Below are 9,722 nucleotides of genomic sequence, written 5' to 3'. Positions count from 1 at the left end.
ACTCATGTATCTAGTGTAAATAGGATGTAATTTTGTGTGATAATGTGTCAATCTTCAATTGCATAGGAGAGGCGATCTGTCGGCCGCACAAGTAGAGCATGTATCAAACATGACATCCTTCTAACATGACTTCATTATTTTAGGCTATATTCCTTCCCATCTTACAAACTAGATAGGATTCAACACTTGTAACTTGAAGATGTTTAAGAAAAAACATTTGAGCAAGGTCTTTATTAAATGATTTTCTCTTCACATTGATGATGTTTATCTACCACTTTTAAGGACAATCATCAATCTAAACTAAAAAATTATAGTTTCGACATCATTGCATGGAATAGAAAGCGATAATTTGTACAATAATTGCACTCAACTTGCTCATGATGATAAAATTAACTATTTTGTGAGTGTATGCCCGTTTGAAGCTTACATAGCAGCGACTAATATATAACTTAGCAATTGCACCCTTAATGACGGAGGTTTTCTGTTTGAATTCCTTTAATTGAGACACAATGATATGTCTTAGTGTCTCAAAATACTTGAAAAAAATTTAAATCTTCAAATATGGCTAGCCAAACTCAAAATCCAAACTATTGGATATGATATAAATTACAAAAATACATAAAAACTAAAAATTTATATATTTTGGTAATCTCTAATCTAATTATCAAATAGGTATCAAAATACGTCGCATGATATCATTCTTTATTACAATTTCATCATGAAAATCTAACGAATTCAATATATCCACATTTAAGATTTATAGATCAGGATTTATAAAAAATATTCTACGTATATGTTCTATTATGTGTTTTACTATACTAATGTAATTAATACCATGAATTTTTATGGACTTGATACATAGATTATATATTATCAAGATATCTAAATTTTACTTTCTAAGCATCTTTGTAATGCAAAGATCATCTTCAGCAATTTGTATTTAAATTTGGATAGTTGTATCCCTCATAAGTATAAAAATAAAGAAAACTTTGTAGGGCAACATGATCTTCTTCCAAAAGTCCATTATACGTATATAGTTACCTTTTCCCTTCTCCCTTGTATATTTAATAAAATAGGTGATGGTCTACACCATCCTTTAAGATGGTCTATAAGATTATTCATCCATGTTGAGACTTAGGAGGAGAAGCAAACCATCGGAAAGCAAGGCTGATGAGCCAGTAAATATAAGTGCCGTGGTGACGGTAACCTTGAGGTTACCAGGGCAGCATTCATTTCGCCAAGAAATTTGAACTCAGACTTAGACGTAGAGAGAGGGAGGCTCCACTCCCACCAGCACCAACGTAGCTTTCCACCTGTCCATAAGGGAAGAGCATCCAATGACTTGAAGGTCAAGTCACATCCCTCTGCCCAATTTCTCTTCGTCTCGTTATGTTACTCTCGATAAATTACTTTATCTTTATGATAAAATAAAAATAAGGTGACGATAAATTGGCGCATCAATAGAACTAACTTAAAATATTGATTCATAAATTACACCGTTCGAGCTCATCTGTTGCTGAACCCAGCTGTGATTGATGTTCGCTGATCAAGGACTCAAGACTTCAGCATCCTCCAAGAATTATATCTGTTTGGATATTTCATAAATAATCCTGGTCTCACGTAACCCTGTTTATTGCGCAAATAAGTAGGAGGATTAATTCGAAAACAAAATCTTTTTTTAAGCTAGAAGCCACCTTTTCACTCATTTTGTTTTTTTGAGAATCTGAATAAAACTATTTGATCAAGTTTATTTTGGTCAAATAGTTTTATCCAAACTTATGTCTTCCTTCTTATCCTCAAAACTTACTAGATATCATAAATAAAGCTATATCTTATTGCATATTCAATTCTTACCATTCTTTGTTTAAAATTTATCAATAAAAATATTGATTAGTTAGCATATTTTTATATATTATAATTCAAAATTTTTTATATGTAATTGATTTCATTTAGCATTTTCAATTTATTGTTGGGATAATGTGCATCTTGACTCAAGTAAGAACAATCAAGTATAGAGATAAGATGTCATGGGTGTACAAACACCGTTGCTTCCTAAGGTAAATGATTGGTGCCACATGTTTGAAATTCACATGATTCATGAAGGCTAAGTTATTTGTAAGGCACCATATTAATTGGTCGACTTCAGATAAGGGAATGGGATGCATCTATATTTAACATAACACGTGGAAGCATTGCATATGCTACCGGCATTCTTCTTTAGAAAAATATAAAAAGTCTAATATGACGACAACAATGAAGGGGCAAATTAAATCTACAACTATTATGAAGATTCACCTTTCTAGATTTTAAGTTAGCAATAGAAAAATCTTTAACCTTTTCCTCTAGGGTAAGATTAGGATAAATATGTTCTTCTATCCAGAAATAGGTAGTCAAATTTTTCTCATCACTGATTAATTATGATATCAAAACATAAAATGTATCCTTGAATACTCTCTTTAAGCTAATAACACGTTGAGATAAGGAAAAAATATTATCAAACTTAAGTATCTTATTTGCTCTAGATTACATCATGCTTCGAATATAACATTTTTCGATGTCTCAAAATCAGTCCTAGAAGTAGGATATTTGAAAAGATAATAATTTTTGCATTTTAAAGAAGCTAACAAGTGTCTCATAGTAAAATACAAATACATGCATCGACGGCATAGATATATAAATGTCAATAATACTTAGATTTTTATTGGTAATTTTTTTTTTGATAGATTCAATTTTATTGGCTACACAAATATCTAAATATCAATATTACCATTATTTTTGCTAGATTTAGACTCCCCTTTTACAGTCCACAGCCATCATGATCTTTGATTGCATGAATATTCCTAAAAGCCATCGATATTCAAGATTTCAATAGATTCGAACCCTCTGATTACCGAGCATAAGTGTTATGTGGTCAAACATTTACTAAATGAATATCAAAATATCAACACTTTTAAGATTACTTAGATTCCAGCCCTTGGATTATATAGCATTATTATTCTAGCATAAATATCTAAATGTTAATGCATTTATAATTTTCAATAAATTTATCTCTTTGGTCATAAAGTATCATTATTATGCGTTGATAAGAATACCTAAATCTCAGCACTTTTAAGATTTTTGAGATATCCAAAACCTTAGGTTACAAAGTGCAACAGTTACGCTATCAAACATTAATTATAAATACTTAAAATATCAACACCTTCAAGATTATCGAGAGATTTAAAATATCAACACCTTCAAGATTATTGAGAGATTTAAAATATCAACACCTTCGAGATTATAAAGAGATCTGAATCCTTTAGTTACAAAGCATAGTTCTTATGTGTTGAGTGGATAAATTTTTAAACGCCAGTACTTCTAAGATTTTCAATAGTATTTTGATCTTTGGGTTACAAATCATAAATCTTATATCATTGATCGTATGAATTTATTTTTAAAAATAATAATTTATTATATTTATTATTTATATATAAAAAATTATTCAAACCTCCTACCGTCAACTTAATGATCATCCAACCCAATGTGTCACACGAAATCTTCTTGCATCATGCAGTATGAAAAGTTTTTGTATGGACATAATAGGCATCTTTAAAATTACTCAATATCTAAATTATTTTTAAAAATTTTGAATATTTTATATTAAATTAATAGAACCTAACGCTATAATAACTTTGATGGGATAACAAATAAAAATATTAAATATTTAAAAATTTAATTATTTTTATTTTATTTATCCACCATAATTTTTTTACCACGTAAGGAAAGGAAATCTTGTAATGATATTAATGTGAACAATCAACTTTCCACCTACCAAAGCATTTTCATTGCTGCACAAATGTAATCATTTATAGTATTACTCGATCATATTTTTAAAAATAAAAAGATTACAGATTTTTAATTACTTATTTTCCTCCATCCAAGACGCATTTCCACAGACAGAGATTATTGGTAAACCTAAAATCAAAAAAAAGCAAAAGAACTTTATCTTGTTTCTCTGTACCAATTATTGGCTGGCCACCATTTGGCCGATGGACAAGTCCAATACACAAATATATGTGTATATATATATATATATATTTTTGATAGAAATATTTTATTATTTATTTTTTATATATGCCGCTTTATGATTGTATGGGTCTATCGGTTCAGCGGTGGATTTGAGCCAATCAAAACCTATTCATCTCCTTGGATCTCTCCAACACTTGCCACCATTCAATCTCTCCCCAAAATATCTCCTTCCCTCACGAAACATTCAAAGTACACATTCCTCTCTCCCTCTCCTCGTCAGTCCCCCACTACAAATACAAGTGGAAACCCTTCCTCTCTCTCTCTCTGTCTCTCTGTGAAAGCCGTCGTATGGTATGAGAGCTTGGCGGTAGATAGATATAGGCATGGGAAAGTACATGAGGAAGGCGAAGGTCTCGGGGGAGGTGGCGGTGATGGAGGTCTCTGCCCAGTCCTCCCTCGGCGTCCGCACCCGCGCCCGCACCCTCGCCCTCCAGCGCCTCCAGACGCCCTCCACCCCGGACTCCTCTTCCTATCTCGAACTCCGCAGCCGCCGCCTCGAGAAGCCCCCGCCCCCCGCCCCCAAGGAGGACACCGCCAACCCTAATAACCCTAGCCATCGAACCGGGGCAAGAGAGGCGAATTCCGGCTCGGTGGGCTCGGTGTCGCTGAGGAGCTGCCCCAACTCGAACTCCAACTCCCAGAAGGGGTCCGCGCCGCCCCCGGTGGAGGTCCTGGATGCCTCGCTGGATGCCGAGGTCTCTTTCGGGGAGAATGTTCTCGAGGTCGAAGCAAGGGACAGGTGGGTTCGGTTCTCATCTTTGCCATCTAAAGTAGGCTTCGCTAATCTAGGTTTTCTGTCTCGTGGCCGGTTGCTGGGGATGAGCTCTTCTTCAAAGTTGATATATTTTGTGAAGAAATCTTTTTTTTTTTTTTTTTGTTTCGTTTAGTTTTTAATCATAGTGGAAAAGGGTAGCTACTATAGAAATGGCTCTGTCTTATGTTTCTCCCATTTTTGTTGTCCCCTGTTTTTAGAATTTTTGGTGTTCAGAGTTTTGTGAGATAGGGAGATATATGTATATATATGCAGAGAGAGAGAGAGCATTTATTCATTGGACGCTAAAAATGCTTGGTTTTTGAAAGCTTGCTTTAGGTTCACACTACTCTCTGTTGAAGAGCTCCTAAGAAAAAATTCATCTGTATCTCTTTTTGGCTTTGGGAGTTCAAAAATCCGTATTTTTGGTTAGGCCGTTAGGGTTTTGATCTTTTAAACATTGCTTGAGTTTATGCGTTATTATGCTTATTTTAAAAAGATCTGTTTTCTATTTACTTTGTCACCATATGATTTGGTAGACCTTTGGACATAACATAACTTATAGTCTCTCTCGCTAAAAGTTATCTTTTATAGTTGGAAAACTTTTATTCCACAAAAAAGAATGAATTTTTCTCCCCCCCTTTTCTCCTTTTGATACTCAGGCCTGTTCTTAAAGTTAAATACCGCAAAATCTTATCTTTAATGTGGTCATATTCGTGTTGCTGAAGCCTTGGTAGTATGTATATGTAACTGTAGAAGTCTTTGTTGTTTGGTTTATTTGCTTCTTTCACTGTCATTTGGTTTGATTTTCTGTCTAGTTTCTGGAACATGATTACAGCATGCATATAAGTTCTCTGTAGACCAGGGCCATCTTCGGTCATGCTCTTCTAGTATTACTGGATTTTTTATAGAAGGGGATTCTCCTCATACTCTGCGATCGAGTTGCTGAAGAGGCCTCCCGCTTGATGATTGTTTAACGCCTGCAAGTGATTTTTCTTTTTTTGACATGACATGAACTTGATGAGACTTTCCTTCAGTTTACCGCTCCCTGTTTATGAGGTGTTTGATATGGAACTTCTATGTCTATATAGCTTGGTTTACGGAACTAAAATCACATATTTTGCCTCTCTTCTTGGAGAAACTTGAGTGTCTTTCTGATATTTCAAATGTTATTTTAGTTCCATGACTCCCCCCTTCTCCTGATGCTTGAAGGCAGTGGAAGGCATGCTGGTTTTGGGTCATTCCGTATCTTGGCAAATAACCGTATAAAACAAAATGGATTTAGTGGGCCTTGTTAACTCACTCAACTTGGAGGGTTATTTTGTTACTATGTGCGACCTTAGACCAAGCTTGGCTGTTTAATCTTCTTTCTGGGGAACAGTAAAGCTGAAACCTTTAATGCCTGTACAGAGTATCTGCACACAATACCTTTCTATAGGCTTCTCTGTTCAAAGCTCGTGTTACTTAAAATTGTAGCGACGCCGGGACCATTTCTTGGCTGCATGTTGCTGGGTGTGCTGCATGTGCTATGACTTGTGATAAGCTGCAACAACGAGCAGGTTCAGGAAAATAATAAGGGCAAACTCATCAATCAAATTTGTCATGAACTTTCTGGTTGCTCAAGTTTCTTGTAGGTTGCCGATGCTCTTTGTTGCCTACGGTGATTGTGATCATGTACAGCTTAAAGATATTTTTCCCTCTGTTCTGCTTGTGAGACTTTTTTTGTTTTGAAGCGATATCATATTGTTGATTAATGAGCAGGTCCAAGCACGTGTAATTTTTAATTTAATTTTTTGTGGCATTCTTCATCTGGCCATTATCTGATGGCTGTTGCTCACTGTTGACAGACAACCATGTCAGGAGCATGAACCAGTATCTATTTGTTCATTCAGGAGGTTGTCCGATTTAATTTAAATGTGCTGAGGCCTTACTTAGATTTTTTGTATTTGATTCTCTGACTTACCCATGTGACTTGAAGTTCGTAGTGGTTTTTGTGTCCTTCTGCAGTCACAGATGCATGAACCAGGGGAAAACTTTTACCATAGGCTGTTTTTCTCTCCATTAAAGCTTTTGAAACTTTTTTCCGGTCCACGGTCATCATTAAACCTAATTATGGAGGCTGATTTAGCTGTCTTTAAACTATTGAGAAGATATGTTTGCAAGTTCAATTTGCTTTCTATTTTGTCCATAGTGAATTCTTATGATATGCAAAACATTGTCCCCCCTTCTTTCTTTTTTCTCTTTATATTTCAAAACCTTTATTCAGAAATTGTGAAGAAATGTAGATTTCATGAGAAGATCCACAGAGTAGTGATGTGATAGGGGCTTTTCTGTGCTACTATTTGGTTGCAGGAGTGTCAGGGAGACCACGCCTTGCAGTTTGATAAAGGACTCGGAAACCATAGGGACTCCTGGTTCTACAACCAGACCTACGAACTCCACTGCGACCAACCGGAGAATGCAAAATCCAATGCGCAGGAGCATCCCTACCACCCATGAAATGGAAGAATTTTTTGCTGGGGCTGAGCAACTCCAGCAACGAATATTTACAGAGAAGTATACATTCTTCCATATTCTACTCTTTTCTCTTGATATAATTCTTAACTAAGCTCATCTCTATCCTGTATGTTGAGTGCAGAATACGAATCAAAAGGACAGGCTGATGAGTGAGCTTTTGGCAAAAGCTCACTTGCATAAGCATCAGCATGTCCTATAAGCCTTCAATAAGTGTTGCGCATAATTTTGAGCAGAGAGAGCGGCTTTAGAAGATACATGAAGATATTAATCAGTGGGTTACAATATTTGTTTTGACCGTCGCAATCCTTTTTGCAGGTACAACTTTGATCCTGTTAATGACCACCCACTCCCTGGCCGGTATGAATGGGTGAAACTGGACTCCTAGACTGTGGATCCTCATCTTGGTGCTGCTTCATTTCCTACAGCTTCTCCATTGATCTCTGCCCAGGGTTTTCAAAGGAGGGTGGGGGTGCAGCAGGGGTGGTGGCTATCACTACTCTTTCTTTCTTTATATGTTGTAAATTTCCAGAAGTCCCAAAGATAGATTGTAGTCCAATGGTCTGTAACCCATTTGGAGTAGATGAGTTACATCTAGGTTCAAACTCACTGCACTCTAACAGATGGTGTAGAGGGGTGGAGTAGGGGTCAATCTTTTTCATAATTTTCCTTGATAGAACTGGTGTTATGTATTAGGCTCTTTTGTTGGGTAAGGGGTATACCATGCTGCATCTGATCCTGTATTTTTGTCTATACTGCTGCTGATGAACCTGAAAAGCTCATTGGGAAATAAAATGATCCATTTGCCTATGTCTTCTACCCTTGAAGTATCTCTTTTCTTTTTGGATTCATCTTTCCCTTTTAAATAATTTGATGTGGGTATGGTTCTCCGTGTGATGCTTCGCGGCTTGGAAATGCCTTGTTTCTGCCGGACTTTTAAGGTATTCGTTGTTTCTACCGTAGCTACTTGTTTCTGCCGTAGGGTTGAGGTGTTTTTTTGTTTGTATTGTGGCTGGTGAGACGTCTTTTGCCTGATGAGATGACTCCCACGTACTTTTTACTGTTTGATGATCCTGTGGATTTCTTGGGTAGTGTTTGAGCAGGCGGTAAGTGGTAGCGGCTTTCTTTTTTCACTACTGGTAAATTTGAGGTTATCTAGATGTGTTTTGAAGTGCATTTGCTTTTTTGTTATTTGAGATCAAAAGCTGCAGGTTACCTTCTGAAACACTGTCCGTTCAAGACAACACTCCCGCTGGATTCTGCTTATTTTCCTATTCACATTGGAATCCAAGACTCCAAGTGCCGCGGGAGGGGAAAAAAAGAAGAAGAAGAGGACAGCTTTTATTTCCAGGTGGCAGAATGGCTGGTGGATTACCTCCTGGCGACCATATGAAACAGTGTCGCATCTCATGCCCAGCAAGAAGTGGAAGGGTGATTTGATTTTTTTCCCAGATCAAGTTCGCAGTTTGCTTGGCTTTTTCTCAAAGGCGTGTTTGGTTGGCTTGGGATGGTAACCGTACGAACTATGAAGCGAGGGCGGGGGAGAAGAAGGGGAGGGGGGAGAGAGACGAAGAGCGCGGGGGCTCACGGGCCCGATTCTGATGGGATTATTTATTATGAGAAACTTTTTGTGCACCACCGTGCGGTGCATGATGATTGGCTCACTTACAGAATCGGATTTTTTTTTTTTTTTTCCGCACCGCTGTTTGGCTCCATATATGTGAGCCAATCATCATGTGCAATACGGAAGTTTCATACTGCAAGCTGTGCATAAAATTTTTTTATTTATAATTAATTTTTTTTATATAATATAAATAGTATAGAAAATTTATCGAGGACCATATCATCTTATCCGACTGATTCACTTAATCATCATTTACTAACACATTTTTAATACTTAATCATCATTTATTAATTATATTTAATATTATAAATATTTACAGATTAATTTTTTTATTTTATAATTTTATATGATAAAAATATTTTTATTTTTTAAAAATATTATAATATTTTATATTAATATTATGATATTTTATATTTAAAAAATTATAATTTTTATTTACGAGATAGAAAATAATGATTATGTGGATTAATTGAATAAGATAGTGTGATCTTACGTCGGATTTTTTACATCGTTTGCTGTGCATAAAAAAATTTATTTATTTATTTATATATATAAAAAGCCTCTTTCTCCCGCTCTCAATCCCGTGCTCTCTCTGTGGACGACGGTGCCAGGTGTGGTGGTTCTTCCCGAAGAGGCCCAAAGGGTCGGATGAGATGTTTGAGCACTTATTTAGATGCAGTGCTCTCGTTGTTGCCAACCCTCAAGCCGTTGTCAGCCTTCTGCAGAAGGAACTGAATGGCAAAAAGCTTGATGTGTTGCCCATCT

At 36.1% G+C, this 9,722-nt stretch overlaps 1 protein-coding gene across 1 annotated transcript; it reads left to right on the top strand.

Annotated features, from left to right (window-relative positions):
- The first annotated feature begins 4,283 nt into the window (after positions 1-4,283).
- LOC105054456 (cyclin-dependent kinase inhibitor 4) lies at positions 4,284-8,143 on the top strand. The gene is made up of 3 exons (XM_010935960.4): positions 4,284-4,807; positions 7,172-7,375; positions 7,652-8,143. The coding sequence occupies exons 1-3, from the start codon at positions 4,392-4,394 to the stop codon at positions 7,719-7,721; spliced, it is 690 nt and encodes a 229-aa protein (XP_010934262.1). The 5' UTR covers positions 4,284-4,391; the 3' UTR covers positions 7,722-8,143.
- Positions 8,144-9,722: the final 1,579 nt, after the last annotated feature.

Source organism: Elaeis guineensis, chromosome 11 (assembly GCF_000442705.2).
Source record: "Elaeis guineensis isolate ETL-2024a chromosome 11, EG11, whole genome shotgun sequence".
NCBI classification, from domain to species: domain Eukaryota; kingdom Viridiplantae; phylum Streptophyta; class Magnoliopsida; order Arecales; family Arecaceae; genus Elaeis; species Elaeis guineensis.
This window is presented reverse-complemented; position numbering and strand designations above follow the sequence as displayed.

What these genes read in the sequence shown, in the direction of transcription:
- LOC105054456 (XM_010935960.4), top strand. Translation starts at nt 4,392, where the DNA reads ATGGGAAAGTACATGAGGAAGGCGAAGGTCTCGGGGGAGGTGGCGGTG. An exon ending in GAGGTCGAAGCAAGGGACAG is followed by an intron (nt 4,808 to 7,171) that starts GTGGGTTCGGTT and finishes ATTTGGTTGCAG; the next exon opens with GAGTGTCAGGGAGACCACGC. An exon ending in CAACGAATATTTACAGAGAA is followed by an intron (nt 7,376 to 7,651) that starts GTATACATTCTT and finishes TCCTTTTTGCAG; the next exon opens with GTACAACTTTGATCCTGTTA.